General features: G+C 39.8%; 2 protein-coding genes across 2 annotated transcripts; one reads left to right on the forward strand and one right to left on the reverse strand.

Moving 5' to 3' along the window:
• Positions 1 to 1,476: 1,476 nt before the first annotated feature.
• On the reverse strand, positions 1,477 to 16,456 carry LOC113668064 (zinc transporter ZIP13). The gene is made up of 11 exons (XM_027183949.2): positions 16,033 to 16,456; positions 8,603 to 8,707; positions 7,874 to 8,013; positions 6,919 to 7,117; positions 6,208 to 6,248; positions 5,712 to 5,801; positions 5,502 to 5,552; positions 5,042 to 5,104; positions 4,722 to 4,782; positions 4,438 to 4,537; positions 1,477 to 3,500 (listed from the first exon to the last, which is right to left on the reverse strand). The coding sequence occupies exons 1-11, from the start codon at positions 16,331 to 16,333 to the stop codon at positions 3,428 to 3,430; spliced, it is 1,224 nt and encodes a 407-aa protein (XP_027039750.2). The 5' UTR covers positions 16,334 to 16,456; the 3' UTR covers positions 1,477 to 3,427.
• On the forward strand, positions 9,220 to 14,004 carry LOC149051049 (uncharacterized). The gene has a single exon (XM_089197826.1). The coding sequence runs from the start codon at positions 9,424 to 9,426 to the stop codon at positions 14,002 to 14,004; it is 4,581 nt and encodes a 1,526-aa protein (XP_089053952.1). The 5' UTR covers positions 9,220 to 9,423.
• Positions 16,457 to 17,565: the final 1,109 nt, after the last annotated feature.

The following is a 17,565-nucleotide window of genomic DNA, read 5'->3' on the forward strand; positions in this document are numbered from 1 at the left end:
CATTATGTCCTATCCACTTCATTACTTCATGAAGAGATTCACCGACACTTCTGCCATGAACAAGGTGCTCGTAGAAACGGCTCATGAGCTGCTCCGTTACGGTATCTTCGACGGCCCACAATGCCACCAACACTGAACGTGCCCCTGATCCTAATCCTCCTGATCGCCACGACATACGGGCCGAGTGAAAAACGTAATCACGGTTTTTTGTAACGATTACCTTCTCTTCGATCGCCTGTTTTTTTTGTCAGATCACAAGTGCTTTCCCATAATACTGCTAAGCATTCCCATGTTCATTCAAATTTTGATGCACCATTCCTAAGCTCGTGTATGAGAGGCTTCGAACCCTCTGTCTGTGAGGTGTGTCTCTTTCATGACTGAAAGTGACTTCTCGTAGGACTCTGTAGCCTTGACATGTTCACTACAAGATAAATACACAGTCTCTAGAATTCTGCAAAAAGGGGCTGTTCCCTTTTTATCGCCGATTTCCTCTGACATTTCTAATGATTTCCTTGCGGAGTCTTCGGCCTTGACATGCTCTCCTTGCGAACGAAAAACGTAACTTCTTTGTTTTCGTCAGTTTGTTTCCTGATAAGTAGAGCGATATTCTTTAGACTTGCAATTGACGTATTGACCCACTGAGTCATACACCAATTTCTTATTTCCTAATTATTTACTAAGGGCATGAACGTGTTCAAGATATCCATTAGCCTTGATACGTTTATAAAAACATCGATAAAATTTCCGAGGCCTGTCTAATTCTCTGCTTCCCCTTTATGGTCGCCGATTTCTTTTCTAATCACAAGAGCTTTAACATTATCGAAAAGCAGTGAGCGTCGCTAACTTAACCGAGATCCTCATTTAAACCCGCCAAGTGTACGTAGAAAGACTCCCTGACGACATTTCTAACCGCCATAGCCCATCGCGACAAAGTCCTAGACATGAACCATTACACTGGGTAGATAAGCTCACTATCCTTTGATAATACCACTCTTGCTACGTGTCAATGTTGAGCTGATTTGCGTACCCTAGTTTATGACATGATTGGCACCAATCAGAGCGTCAGAGTATCGTCCCTCACACAAGCATACCCCAATGCTGTGATCTGATTAGTGCGAGATACATACCCCAATGCTGTGATCTGATTAGTGCGAGATACATACCCCACTGCGGCGATCTGATTCGTGCGAGATACATACCCTACTGCGGCGATCTGATTCGGGCGAGATACGTACCCTACTGCGGCGATCTGATTCGAGCGAGATACATACCCTACTGCGGCGATCTGATTCGTGCGAGATACATACCCTACTGCGGCGATCTGATTCGAGCGAGATACGTACCCTACTGCGGCGATCTGATTCGTGCGAGATACACACCCTGATGCGGCATTGTGATGGTGTTAGCAACATACTCGACACGCTAACATAGAGTTACATTAAAAAAATTATCATAGTAATAAAAAATGGCACAAGCTGCAGATCCAAGCCATGTCTGTGTTTTATCTTCGCCTTCTATTATTTCATTATCACTCACAAAAAATATTTTAAACACAATTTCATTTCTTTGACAGATTCTAAAACAATTACATAAACTCCTCACTACGTATCATTATATACAATTAAAATTCCAGAATGAGTATTAAAATATATTCATTGCTAATTAGTCATCCACAAAGGCTTGTTTAATATCTTCAAGCGATCAACAAAGTATTAATTATTTCCGTTTAATTTTGTCACTATTACCAAAATTTCTTTTATAGATCGTGATAATCTGCCATGACTATGTTTGGTTTAAAACTCAGGTCACACCTTGTCTATGTTTAAAATATTCTCAAACTGCTAAATTAAATGTTGTTTCCATTTCAAAAAACCTACACTACACTTTTCAACTCCCTTCAAAATTACCTGCAACCCAGGACAAATTCAGTTGACAAAAAATTCTCCAAGCCACATTTGAGGAATGAAATCTGAAATCATCTGTAACTTAATACATCATACCACCATCCCCTTTCAATATTGTATTGTATCAATTCAATATTGTGGCTACCCTTCTTTTTCTCATTCACATTTTGTAAAATGAAGTGCAATAACTTATGTCAAAATACAGTTAAAACTCCTTATTTTTTTTAACTTAATGAGTTACTTTATCTGCTACAATTAAAAATTAAATTCCCCAATGACTGAGATCTTATGTCAGGTTATACAGAATCTATTCAAAAAATATTGCTATTATACCATGATTTTCAAAATATTCTCAGTAACAATGTTCTGTGGAAAATATATCATGACAATTAGTTAAGTGAAAATAACAGTGGTAAACCTACATGACTAAGGTTGCCACATTTTTCTCAGATTTACTACCTTACTGTAAAGAAAAAATAAAAAATTTCATTGACTTGAGAACCCTAGTAGACCCTGATCAAAGGATTTGCAAAGGCACACCCTTAATACTCTATTTTTTAAATTCTAATTTCTCATATTCAACTCTCTGTACTTAGTGACAGAGTGGGAGACTGGGAGGGCAGGAAAATAAACCAAAGCCCAAAAAGACAGGAAAAAATTTGGCTTGAGGTCCATACCTGATAACTAAAACCCACATATTTTCCCCTTTGACTCAACTTAAAAGCATTTTAGCATCACTATGACCACTGCTCTTTCCCTTTCTTCTTGCATTTTTTTTTTTCCATCTTCACATAATGCATGGCCTCATGCTTAGCTGTGTATTGCCAGTCCTTGTGCCTTGAGGGTTTTTGTTATATTTTCCCATAAAGCACAAGCTGGCCCATACTGGTCATATACTAATTTAAAAGAAATCGCTGAAGGTTTAACGAGCACTTCAAATCAAATCCATTACAAAGTGCTACATATATTCCATTTGACCAATTAAACTGGTTGGATAATATAAACCAGTTGGACTATTGTCTCATGTTCGACCATTTTACATGTATGTAGTTAAATATAACAAAGGCCAAAATTTTGTTACTAACCGGTACTCATTTTAAAACCACATCAGACACTGTCAACTACCCTGTTCTAATTCTATTGCTTGGAATGTTTTTTGAACTACAAAAGCACAGTCATTTATTTTAGACTCTGTTTCATAACCATCAATTCTTACTGCAACTCTAGCATTGCCTTTGTCTTGTTAATAAATAGCAATTTTACGTTACATATAAATGTAATTACATTAAAATAATTATATTTATTCGTTTATTACTGCTGTACATTATGTCTCCGAATTCTAGAATTAAGAGTGAACATAGCTTTTACAGTTGAGCGAAAATAACTTTTAAGGAGTTTTTTTTTTCTTTAAACTCAATTATCAATAATTACTTGTCCTATACTACAAATATAAATGCAAACATTTCCATGTGTGTGAATGTGCTACTGGTAAAAAAATTCCTACAGTTGGTGAAAAGTTCAGTCTAGTGAATCAGTGAGACAAGCCCCATACAAGAGATTCCAGCAATCATCATGATAGTCTGTTTGATTGACTCCCTGAAAACAAGAATATAACATTCATTTATTAAACTGTAAAGATGCTATAATTACATGGAAAAGATTTATACATACAACAGATTGGTACCAAAAACATCTGTTTGTTATGACTGATCAATTTAGCTTCAGTTGATGACAAAAAGATAAAAAGTTAACAAGAATCCTTCTCTAGACATTTGCAGGCTTCTATTCAGTCAAGTACATTTTGGTTGATGGTCAGAAGACCTTCACAAATCAACTGGTTCAGCACAGTTTACTCTCATAATAGATGACCTTCCCTATATACTTTACAACTTACAGTTAAAAGCAAATCACAAAAAGATAAATAAAATAAATAAATGGAAATTTTGCAACATTCCAAAAGTGTTTCCAGGTCAAATTGGAAATTAGAATGTTAGTTTTTGCAAAAGGAGGAAAACTAAATGATCCCAAGAAAAACTCTCAGAGCAAAGATCAACACCAACAACAAACTCAACCCACATGTGACACCAACCCAAGCCACAGTGGTGGGAGGCAAGCACTCTTGCTACTGCACCATCCCTGATCCCATGCTCAATTTAGAAGTCAAATGCTGTGGTGAAGACCCCCGGTTGAGATCTGTTCACTTTCCCCTCCCACCTCCCCCTCCCCCCCCCCCAGGTGTTTGAATCAAAGCAAGTTACAACTGTCCCATACTACTTACAGCAGAGTGTATATTTTTTAACATTTTCCTGAGGCTTCCAAACTCATCAAAAATTACCTAACTTCATTTTTAATCTACATGGTTATTAGCCATGCTTATCAGTCTCTTTGGTAGCCACTGTTTGACCTTGTCACACAACAAGTCCTCTCTCAGCCCAGTGGGGAAGGGAGAGAGATGACATATGGCCTGACAAAACCAAACAAACCCTAGAAGGAGATTTGAGATATAGAATAAAATGTTTCTTGGAGAACTCACTTTGGTCTTGTTTCCTTTAAAAGATCTGGAACAATGGTTACCAAGGCAATATAGATAAAGCCTCCTGAGGTGAAAGGAAGAACCCAGGCCGTTGAATCTCCTAACAAAAAAAAAAATGTAAATAAAAATTATTATTCTATAGTTTTTCACATTCTGGACTGTTGAGGAAAGGTAAGGAAATATACCTACGTGTAATTATAAACAGACAGTTTTAGTTTGTAAAAATTTCAGGATCTCACTAACATAAGTTAGCAAGAAACAAACAAACAAACAAACAATCTAACCTGCATGATCAGCTATTAGTCCAAAAATACAACCAGCAAGTCCAGCTGATGCTGTAACCATCTAGCAAAAATAAAAAAAAAGAATTGAAAACTTTGCAAAATTAAATAAATTCTGTCAACAAATGTTCATGTAGCTTGTTACCACATCTGAAACAGAATTTCGAGACCACATGTAGCTTTGTCAAGTGTCTCCACCCTGCACATTTAAGTTCCCCACGTTTTTCACATCATCATCATTAGATGACATCTAAGAACTTGAGGTTTTAAATGTTAAGTAAACAAGCAAAATAAATTTTCTAAATTAAGTTCACGTAGCTTACTTGTCCTACTGCTGCATCCCATCTTCTGAACCCAGATTTTAAAAGGATAGCAAAGTCACCAACCTGTTAACAAATTAACAAAGGGGGGGTAAGTTTCTGAAACAACTTTGGTTTAGCATCAATAGAGGGTATTACCTAATAACTTGGTTTTGTCAACTGAGTTGACTTCACTCATTATCTTGTATAAACAAATCACATTTTAAACTTCTTTTAGATAAAGTGTTCTACAGAAATACACTGCGACTATAACATGATAGATACAATTATTATAACTTAAAGTATTGAAAATAAATAAAACTAAAAGCTAAAAATATATATTTTATATATAAAAACATTCATTATTATTAATAACTATTAATTATCATTATCTTAATCAAAACAATACAATGTATAGCTCCATCATGACCCAAACAATGTTCATGTATACAGATCAAAAGCTCTCAGCATCCAGTGCACTTACTTCATGTGGTACTTCATGCAAGAGAATTGCACATGTTGTACACAATCCAACCTGCCACAGGGAAAATAAGAAATTCAGTAACTTAAAACAATAAATGATAACACAATAATATGAACAAGTAAACAACAACAACAATGCAATGATGAATAAATTTTGAAAAATTTGTCACTGAATTTCTGAGTCACGAGTTAGAATTTAGGGGTGACTCACCTTTGTACTAACAACAAAACTCCCAGCCACAGCAAGGCCATGTGTAAAATTATCAATTGAGTTAGCTAACAAATTAAGATATCCGATAACCTGAAAACCATCAAACAAAATGATAATGCTCAGATTCACATATTTTTATCATAACATTGCCCTAGCTAGGATACAAAAGTATATAAAGAATAAATAGTTTTTCAGATTTAAAAGTAACATAACTAAATACACCTTAACTCAAGTAAACTTACCATACACTCATGATGGATGATCATTATAAACAAACCCTTTCCACACTAACATTTGAATAAATATTCTCCATACCCATCTCCAAACATTTCCTTTGGTCATGTTAAGGAGAATTTGTTCAACAATCAAAGCTTCTTCAGTTGGCAATCAATTCATTTGTTCCTGTGATCTCAATTAATGTTTCAGTTGTATTACTATTGGGTGAAATAAGATGCTGATCACTTTTGGTATTGAAAGGGATAAAGTTGCTGCTTACTTTAACATTTTCTTCCTTTGTGTCTTGCGTTTCTTGAAGAGCTGTTATTTTAGGAAGAAAAATAGCAGATAAAGAACATTTTAATTTGATATTCCACTTCTTGACAAGTCATTTATATTAAATGGAGAGATAGAAATGGGAAAATGATTTCATACAGGTACACGAGGACACTTCAACCTGATTAATTTGAGTGTTCTCATTACATGTTTGCTAAAAAATGTATGGATATTATAGGGAGATGTTGAAGGAACCTGTCAGTCACTTCTACAAGTTAAAGGTATCTGAAGTTTGATACGATGGAAAGAGTTGAAAGGTACCAATAGAATTCATATCATTACAAAAAATTGTCTAAGTTAAGTCCTAGAACATTCTATAGAACAGTTTAGAACCCAAAGTCATGTAGACGCGACCTTCTGGTAAAAACAAGATTCTGGAACATTCTATTTCTTACATAATTATTCAAATTTAGAAACCGTGTTAATCTACTAAATTTAGTTCTTTAGAGAAGTTTCTAGATCCTTGTACTTTATGTATATAAGAGTGACAGTTTCATTAAATGGAGAGAGAGAATTGCGAAGAAGCTTAGTGCTGTAAAGACAAGAAGTCAACTGCATGGAAATAAAACAGGTTGTTGTTGTTACTGACAATCCTGAGTTTTGTCTAGGAACAACCCTGTTCTACATCGACACTCGTAACACATATTCTTCTTACCTGTTTCTTGAACTGTTTCTTTTGGTGTGTTACTATCACTTGAAGTATCTCTATTTCTTTGCCTTAGATGTGTGTCTGACTTTTTAATGTCTCCATTTGAAACTGTCCCATTATGAAGTTCTCCATTGCATGCATCTTTCTTCTTAGCTGAGTTTTCATGATGAGCACATCCATTGGAAATGGCACCATTTGTGACATCCTTAGAAAAAGAATCAACCAGACTTAAACCAAAGTTTGTGAATATACTATGTCATCAAGATACATGTACAAAAAAAATTAGGTATAATGCTAACAATAGTTTTGATAGCACAAAAGATCCATAAAAGTTGATTGAAGTACAGCCAAGAGCAACCCAGTGCTCACTGAACTTTCCAATTCCTTTATATCTGCAAAGCTGACTCACATGTATGATCCAATTGTCATACAACATTTTCAGAGCAGTTGTTCATGCACCAACACCGACAGGTACATGTAGTCTGTGAGCACAAGCAATGAGAATAGAAGATACATGTACCCTTATGAAATTAAACTCAGTTAAGTGAAGTTATCATGCAGCTTCTCTCCTACTAGTTTCAACAACCCAAAAAAGCTCACAAATGTGTGACTTTTTGGAAACTTTAAAAGTTAGGATAACAAATTGTTTAAATTCCAGTGTACAGCTTGCAAGCTCACAGGCTTACACTTCATTCCTTAACCCCTAAACTTCCAAGATCTAATCCTTAATTCTCCCCTCTGGCTGCTACACATTTCCTTGTAAATTAGTGATAAGATTTGGTGCAGGATGAAGATAGCAGCTTCGACCTGATAAGTTTGAATATTCTCATTACCTGTTTGCTGGATAACATACGGCTATTAAAGGAAGAAGTTTCATTTTAATCACTTGTGGGAGTTAAAGGGTTAAAAGCTGAGGTCAATCCCAAACTAAATCATTTCAAGTAAAAACATCCTAACTCACCTTTCCTTCACTTTTGTCCTTCTCCTTGAGACTTTTTTCATCTTCATTTTCTTCAGCAAATATTTTTTCTAAAGTTAAAAATCCAAACATTCCAGCCAGCACCCAAAAGCCAATATAAAAATGGTTGGTATGTGGATCTCCTATGAGAAAAAGTAAAAAAAAATATAAAGTACAATACATGTAGGTAAATGTGCTTCACCTGGATGTGTTAGATGCCAGTGGCTTGTTGGTTAATCTGCCCAACTCCAGAACCCAGTTTTCTAATGGGTAGATAATGCAATCCCACAGATAAATCACTTTCCAGGAGATAAGTGATTGCAAAACTTACTGTGCCATCCACCAGACAGAGATTTACCTAGTAGATACTATTACCCCGAGGCCAGGTTAAGAAATACAGTTACAATAGGCAGGTTATTGTGTTGTGTTCTTGGGCAAGATATGTTAATCATAACTGCTTCTCCCTACTTCACAGACAAAAATTAATTGCATTTCCCTGAAAGATTGGTTTATGCTCTTCAGTAAAGAGGGGCAATAAAGAAAGGTATTTATCATGCATCTTGCACAAGAAGATCACAAAATGCCCCAGCCATTGGGTAAAGACAGACCTAGCAATCCACAGAGCAGAGCTAACCAACAGTGCAGTGACAGCCCTACAGAAAAGAACTGTGGAGAATTCTGAGGTATCATCAAGTTTTAATAGTGATCATTTTATCAATAAATGAATGTTACCTTCATGAACATGTGCCCAAGCCTCTGGCAACAGATGAAGAAAAACATCTCCTAATAGACCACCGACAGCAAAACTTAAAAGCAACTTCAGATGATCCGCTGTGACTGGAAGGTAAGAATAACAAAATGTGTTTTAAAATTAATTTCATTTGCATTTGGCTGAATCACCCCAATGTTTAGCAGAATATATTTATCAAATAATAAACCTTTACACCCTAACCTTACTGTAGCCTTCCATTCTCCCTTGTTGTCACTATACATTATCTATGACACTGAGAAGGAGAATTTGTTTAGCAATTAAAGCTTCTTAGGTTGGGGATCATTCTCATGATCTGAATGAATGATTCGCAAGTGTTGCTGTATGGAGAAATTAGATGCTAGTCACTCTTCAGGTTTATTCAAGGGTAAAAAAGCCAGCATCACCCTATTTTCCGCTCGTCAAATGTCTAAATCTCAAAATGTTAGTGACATAACTATCCTGAGTTCAAGATGGCTCCCCTGGGGACAAAATGTAACTCAGGAGAACATGACACAAGGGTGACCTGACCTTTGTTGGCCCATCACTTGTACCTAGGCCCTCCCTGAGGGAAACTACATCCGGGCTCCCCAACTATTGTTGTTGTTGTAACACGAAGTGCTCGTGGTCAAGCTCAGGAATAAAGACTGTGTTCATTGAGCCCTCGATATTGTTTGAGTCGTCTGTGCTGCCTGACATGGTGTCAGGAGTGGGATAGATCCGATAAATCGACAAGAGAAGCATTTACGGAGAGCAAACGTACACTTAGCGAATTCAGCGACCGCAGCCGACTCGTCAAACAGCGATGGCGAACCTCAAGCGACCTGAATTGAAACTCGGCGGGAATATGTCAGAAAATTTCAAGAACTTCGAACTCAGATTCCACGACTACTGCATCCAAGCAGACTACCGAAACTTAGCGAAAAACCCCGAGACAGAGAGAGCAGATTACTACAAGAAACCGTTACTGGAAATATCAGCGCTCCGATCGGCAATGCCGGACGAAGCCTTGCAAGTGATCCGTTACACAATTGAACCCCAGATAGCAGCTGATGATCAGAAAAAACCATGGATCTGGATGGACAAATTACGACTTCATTACACTGGATCTATCGGAAGCTCCCTATTGGCGGACAGATTTAAATTCTGGAACACTCAGCAAAGCCCACACGAATCTGTTCAGGAATGGGAAATTAAGGTCAGACAGGCGGGCAGCCTGTGCTCGTACAATGCACTGACCGACGAAATGTGCCGTGACAAATTCGTTTTTGGCTTGCACGATGGCACAATGAGAGCTGAGTTACTAAAAACGCATTTAAAGTCGGACGGAATGCCCAAGAACATGCAAGATGTCGTTGCCGAAGCCAAGACCCTCGAGTCAGCCCAAAAAGCCAACAAACTCATAACAGACGCCACAAAAGGAATCGAGGAACAAGTTAATTGGATAAGCCACAAACAAATGAAACTAAAGCGGGAGCCTGGAACCTGCTTTTGGTGCGGAGACCGACGCGGACCTCACCCTTGGAAAACATGCCCTGCAAATGGCAAAACCTGCACTAAGTGTGGAATTAACGACCACTTCTCCAGAGTCTGTCTCGAGACAGGCGCCCCCCAACATGAACAACCAAGGAGAACTACCCAATGGCAAGCTCAGGGTAGGGGGCGAGGCCACAGAGCACCTCGCAGCCGGTCCCAACCAAAACCCCCTCGTGAACAAAACGTACATATGCTGCAGATGACAAATGATCAACACCCTGTGGAGTACTACACTGATGACTACCAAGAACAGTGCTACTCCCTGGAAACACGGCAAATACACAGTATCCACACAACCCACGCAAAGAAAAAATACTTTGTTACACTGCCCATGTCTGCAACAGGGAACAAATTCACCCCAGTGACATTCCAAATAGACACCGCCGCCACCTGCAATACCTTGTCTGAAGATACCCTTTTCAGGCTGATGCCAAACATGAAGCTTAGAAAGTCACCCTACCTACTACACCCCTATGGCGACTCCCAGCCGCTGAAACCACTGGGGCAGATCGACCTTCTGTGCGAAAGAAACAAACGATACGAATCGCTCACATTCCAGATACTTCCTAGGGACGTCATGATGAACAAACCAGCCCTTCTCTCTGGCTCTGACTACGAGGCACTGGGGCTCATCACCATCAGGGCACACGAAATATTCTCACTCACATCAGCAGTAAGAGACTCATCAGGCAAGAGAGCCCCTACCTACCCAGCCAGCTCGTCACAAACCAATCCAGACCCAGGTGACCCAGCAGCTCAAGCCAACGGTACACTCAAGGGAGTAAAAGGCCGCCACCCTGACCAACCCGACAGTGCCAACCCATACGGTGACCCAGCAACGCCCTCACCTTCTAAACCTATAATGATCCCTTCCAAACGACGCCTGGCCCCACCCGGGAACCTCACCAAGGAAGACATACTCACACAGTATCCTGAAAACTTCGAAGGCCTTGGCTGCCTGGGACCCCCAGTTCATTTCGAAGTAAAAGCTGACGTCTCACCAGTACAAATGCCAATACATCGAGTCCCTGTGGCAAAACGCATGAAAGAAAAGGAAGCCCTTGACAGATACACCGCAGCTGGTATCATAAAGAAAGTAGAGGAACCCACCTCATGGTGCTCCAATGAAGTCATTAAAGAGACACCAAAGAAGACAAGAATCTGCATTGACCCCAGCCAAACAGTCAATAAAGGAATTCTCAGACCAGTGTATCAAATGCCAACACTGTCTGAACAGCTCCATAAACTCTGCCATGCCAAATGTTTCTCACTTGTTGATGTCAGAGAAGGTTTTCTACACGTACCACTTGATGAAGAATCGTCACTGATGACGACAATGCACACGTCTTATGGGAGATACCGATGGCTCCGCCTCCCATTTGGCATATCAAGCGCTCCTGAGGAATTTCAAAAGCGCCTCATGTCAGCTCTAGAGGGTCTTGATGGAGTATTATGCATCGCCGATGATATACTTGTGTTCGGAGAAGGAACAACCTACCAAGAAGCTGAGATAGATCACGACCGCCGTCTCGTCGCACTTATGGAGCGCTGCTCCAAAAAGAACATAAAATTAAACCAGAGCAAACTGCAGTTCAAGCTAAAACAAGTCAAATTCATGGGCAACGTCATAACTGATCGAGGAATGCAAGCAGACCCAGACAAGATAGCAGCAATCTCAGCAATGGCCCCACCCCGAAACAAAGCAGGTGTTCAGCGATTCGTGGGAATGGCCAACTATCTCTCACCCTATTGTCCAAACCTCAGCACCATCATCCGGCCTCTCACCCAACTCACCAAGTCAGATATCCCCTTTATGTGGGCACAAGCACAAGATGACGCATTTAACAAAGCCAAACACCTCATCTCCACTGCACCAGTGCTCCAATACTATGACCTCAGTAAACCGGTCACACTTCAAGTCGACGCTAGTGAAGAAGGCGTGGGCGGTGCCCTCCTTCAGCCCAATAGTGAAGGACGCCTCCAACCCGTAGCATACACATCAAACAGCCTCAACGCAACGGAGCAACGATACTCCCAAATCGAAAAAGAGTGCTTGGCCATTTGTAACGCATTTGGAAAATTTGACCACTGGCTCTATGGCAAATCAGATATCGAAGTTCACACCGACCACCAGCCACTTGAGACCATCTGCAAAAAACCTCTGCACAAAGCCCCAGCACGGCTACAGAAAATGCTAATGAGACTGCAGAGATACCGCTTCACCATCCAATACAAGAAAGGAACCTCACTCTACCTGGCAGACACTCTCTCAAGAGCAGCACTACCTACCCCAGTACATGCCAGGGTCACAGGCTTTGAAGTATTCAGGACTGAACTCACAGAGGAATCCGATACCCACAACCCCCGCCTCACAGAAACCACCGAATCTCGCCTACGCGATGAGACCAAAAAGGATGAACACCTCTCCAAGTTAATGGCCACAATCGCCCAAGGCTGGCCGGATGACAGAAAGCAGCTACCACAACCACTACGAGCATACTGGACCTACAGAGACGAGCTAACCACTGACAATGGCCTCATCTACAAAGGCGCCCAAGTTATGATACCGCAGTCCATGCAAGCTGAGATGCTGCTGAAAATCCATGCAAACCACTTTGGTCCTGAATCAAATGTACGCATGGCACGAGACATACTATTCTGGCCAGGGATGAGACAAGCAGTGTTTGATATGTGCAACAACTGCAGTACCTGCGCACAGTATAGATCAAAGTCAACAAAGGAACCTATGCGATCACTTCCGATTCCAACACTACCATGGCAGATCATCAGCCAAGACATCTTCCAGTACAGACAGAAAGCCTACCTTGCAACAGTGTGCCATTTTTCTGACTGGATCGAAGTGGATGAACTTGACGACACTTTGGCAACATCAGTCATTAACAAAACCAAAGCTCATTTCGCCAGGTTTGGCGTTCCACGTATCTGCCACACAGACAACGGACCACAATTCACCAGTAAGGATTACATGGACTTTGCCTCTCAGTACGGGTTCAAACATACCACCTCAAGTCCCTATCACTCCCAGGGCAACGGTCGAGCCGAGGCAGCAGTGAAAGTATCGGAGTCTATGCTAAAGAAATCAGATGACTTCCAAATCGCCTTGCTCAATTACAGAAACACACCACCAAAAGGCCACACCTACTCTCCTGCCCAACGCATGGTGAGCCGCCGGACACGAACGACGCTCCCAACAGCTGACCACCTTCTCGAGCCCATGTCAATCAACTGTGACACTGTATCAGCAGAAATCAAGGCCAAACGCAACACCAGTAAAGCTCACTATGACAAGACTGCGGGCCCAGAGCAGAATAGCATCAACATTGGTGAATTTGTGTACGCACGACCACCGACAAGCAAACCAGGCAACCCTTGGGCATATGGCCGTGTCACTGGACAACGCCACTCAAGATCTTACACCATACAAACGCCCCACAGTACCATTCGACGAAATCGGATACACATCAGGCATGCAGCACCTCCTCCTCCCCAAACACCACCGTGCACCCCACCCACGCTCACGCCTAGACCAGGCCACAGCCTTGCAAATCACTACAATCGTCTAGGATCAGAGCTGAATATGCCCACTAATCAGCCTACACAGCAACCACCTCCCTCATTAGACAAAAGTAACAGCGGCCCAGTTCTCGACACCCCTTCCCCTCCACAACCACAAGAACCAAGCACACCAGCCACGGGCCCAAGTGAGCTGCCTATCGACACACCCCTTGCTACAATTCAAGAACAGCCAAGGGATCACCAACCCGAAATGAGAACACGCACAAGACTCATCAAACCACCAGCTCGGTTCAAAGACTTTGAACTCAAGTAATGCCGGCCATAAACGTTCGCGCTGCATAACAGCACGGTTGCAGAACTTTCCATGATAACAGTCCGAACAGAACCTTATATAAGGCTACACCTGCCTACTTTACTCTGTTCTATTTACTATTGATTTTTTTTTTTTTTTCCCAAAGAAGGGGGGATGTTGGCCCGTCACTTGTACCTAGGCCCTCCCTGAGGGAAACTACATCCGGGCTCCCCAACTATTGTTGTTGTTGTAACACGAAGTGCTCGTGGTCAAGCTCAGGAATAAAGACTGTGTTCATTGAGCCCTCGATATTGTTTGAGTCGTCTGTGCTGCCTGACACCTTCACAGTGAACATCCGACTAAAGGAGGGTTTTACATTTTTGAGACATCCCAAAGAGATTTTGAAAATCATTACATAAGAGGGTAAAAAAACATCTGTTTGGATTAGGTCAAGTGTTAAAAAAAAAAAATCTATAAAATTATGTAACAGACACACACAGAGATTTTGAATATCATGACATAACCGGATAAAAAAATTCTGTTTGGATTAGGTCAAACATTAAAAAAGTATTTTTATAAAACAAATACATGCACACTAATGCTGAAAAATAGAACAAAATGTACCACGAGATTCAAAGCAAGCTACAGTACTTGAGTTGTTTTTTTATCACAGATTAAGCCCCTAAATTTGGTTGTGTTATTTTCATTCTGAACTGAATTTAAACTTCAAAAAAATAATTGTTATTTCTCGTTAATTGTTTACATTTCAGGAAACCATTGGCACTAAAGTAAACTGACAAAATTATTAGGGCGGCCCAGCTGACAAATATCCTAGAAGAAAATCCTCTAATGGTGTAAATATTGGAAATGATGGTAATATTCCTGTTTAAATATAACATTTTCGCACATTACGTCAAGATGAAATTTGAGATATTTTTCCACAACGAATTACGAAATTTCGACAGAGCTAGGAGTTATTACAACGTTATTTAAAATCTATTAGTCATGCAATTTTTTTTCTCGTCACAAAAACAGGAATCCCGTTTTAATAAACGCTTGTGAATAAGGAACATTATCTACTTAAAATAAGGATCAACAACTGTAAAAAGATTTGTGTCACTGCAACACTGTATTCAGAATATTCGTGATATACATGTTGCTTGGATATTATAGGTGCGATGAAATTTCTTCGTGAAACCACGAAACTTTTTCGAGGAAACGTTAACGAGCGTGTTGTTTTCGTCTTACACTGCTAAAACTCAATTTTTTTTACCCTATAAGGAAATTGCATTTAAGGGAAAAGGTACAGAAGTGTTCTTTTTCAGGAACGAAAAATATACTATGAATTAAAAAAATTAATTGGCGACTCGATTCCCATTACTTCTGCCGGGGTGAAATAACGTGAACGTGAGAACGGAGAAATATCCACAGAGAAGAGAGCGAAAAGCTAAAAGATACAAATGCAAATATAAGCTAAGCACCTGGGAAAGAAATATTGTTTAAGATTTCGGTCGAGTGTTTTTCGCTGAAAGAAATTCTTCACCAGAATAAATTACTGTACGTAAAAGTGAGTCGCCACAACAACATGTCGAACTACTTCGCGTTAATTCGTTTTATGTATAGCGATATAAAATATATAGCGATTTAAAATATATCGCGATTTAAAATATATCGCTGCAAAACCCAATCTCAAAAACAAACCTTTTGCACAGAGGACAGGAGGCGTAAATTATGTGTACAATGCTCTATTGATTAAAAACAGCTGGTTAAATAAATTCAATACGCTGTCCATTTTCCCAATAGGGATCGGTTTCGCCACTCTGTTTAATTCACAATCTTTGCTTACATTGCAAGCTAACCGTTGTTTTCTCGAATACCAAATCGAAAAATCTTTAAAAATGTGCCTTTTGGTGGTAAAATTTCAAAAGGCTTCCTCGAGCCTTGAGTACTGCGGAAACATAAGCCGTATCGAATTTACTTTAAGAGAGCGACAACACTAAGTTATCCAGAGATAAAGAGAACCAAACTATAATTTAACTAACAACTCACCCCCTTCTCGCAAAGCCTGTCCAGCTTCCACAGGAATCACAAGAAGAGGAAATATACCGCACATTCCAACGAGAATTGTGGCCGGAATCGAGTATAACCACGCTTCTTTCTTCACGAACATCTTCGACAAGTCAGGCAGAAATTTACAGGGTTCAAAACCAAACCAACTCAAGTCTGAATCTGCGCGTGTTTGCTTGGCATTTCGCGGCACAGCGCGATGAATTTTCACCATAGCAGTCTCTGAAACGAAAACTGAGAGCCATAGAAGGAAGACAATGGATAGCCGTAAAAATTTCGCCATGAATCAAGCGATTTGTGAGAGCATCTAACCCCGCACGACGTTTTCCGGCCTTCCCAAAGACTTGATGTACGCGATTGCTACTGGTGTTTATGAAGTCTGGGTAAAACTTGAGCCCACAGTACGATATTGTAGGTCCGCAATGCGTAGGAAGAGCTACTTTATCTTTATAACAAAAGATTGCTCCCTCTACTGAGAGATTTGAATTTTATCTTATCTACCCCTAATGGTAACTCAACAAAACTTACAATTAAAAAATTGATTTCCTTGATTGATGTTCAAACATCTGCCGATCCATCAATTCTCATTTAAATTCACCCTAAAATGAAAATCAACCAGACACGCCGACGACAGCTCGTGTCGATCAAAAGAAACAATATGGAACAAAAAACCCAAATGAATCTTTTCAAGACTTAATTTGCGTCTGCAAATTTAAAAATTCGACCTGAAGAAAACTTAAAAATCAATTTTGGCAGCAAAAAATGAACCTATTGTTCCGGGAGGTATTTTTTCCATGACATTTTACTCCATGTAAAAGCTTAAAATCTACATTTCGCCGTGTCACTATGAAAATGACTGCCAAGAAAAGAATCGTCTTTAAGACTTTACATCTAGTTCTTGTGGTTTCACTTCGGCGAAAAGTTCTTTATGACTTCATTAGAAAAATACATATCTGACAATAGAATATATATTTGAAACTACTTAAGTTTACGTCAACGATCAAACTTGCATGCGCCAGTAACTATAGATTTCTCTGAAATTTTCTGTCCTCCTTCAGCCCCCGCAGTGGCTGTAAAATTAAATTTTGCTCAATGCTAATGAATTTCGTTGTAGTTTCTCCACCCAGTATTTTAACAGAGAAGTAATTTTACTCCTCCAAAAAGACTTAAATCTACATTTCGTGGGTTCAATATGGACGTAAGTGACAAGAAACTTGGAAAATTTTTAACTGTACAGCTGTTATCACCATCCATTCTCACTTAAATCCTTAAAACTTTTACCGCGGGCGAAGACGAAAATTTGGATCTTATTTAAATGATGTGACCAAATCTTACGTCTCCTTTTTGTGCAAATAGTGGTAAATTTCACGGAAATCTGTTTTTTCCCACCTCGGCCCCCGCAAAAGAGAGATAGATGTCGAACTGATTTCCTTTGTTTGAGGAACCTCCCGGTTTTCCTTCCTCGACAGAAAATCTTGATACAAAATTCCACATCGGTTTAGAATCAGTGGACAA

This window comes from Pocillopora damicornis, chromosome 2, assembly GCF_964200805.1.
Source record: "Pocillopora damicornis chromosome 2, jaPocDami1.2, whole genome shotgun sequence".
Lineage (NCBI taxonomy): Eukaryota > Metazoa > Cnidaria > Anthozoa > Scleractinia > Pocilloporidae > Pocillopora > Pocillopora damicornis.

What these genes read in the sequence shown, in the direction of transcription:
- LOC149051049 (XM_089197826.1), top strand. Translation starts at nt 9,424, where the DNA reads ATGGCGAACCTCAAGCGACCTGAATTGAAACTCGGCGGGAATATGTCA.
- LOC113668064 (XM_027183949.2), bottom strand. Translation starts at nt 16,333, where the DNA reads ATGGCGAAATTTTTACGGCTATCCATTGTCTTCCTTCTATGGCTCTCA. An exon ending in TTGGGCACATGTTCATGAAG is followed by an intron (nt 8,014 to 8,602) that starts GTAACATTCATT and finishes TTTTTCTCATAG; the next exon opens with GAGATCCACATACCAACCAT. An exon ending in AGAAACAGTTCAAGAAACAG is followed by an intron (nt 6,249 to 6,918) that starts GTAAGAAGAATA and finishes CTAAAATAACAG; the next exon opens with CTCTTCAAGAAACGCAAGAC.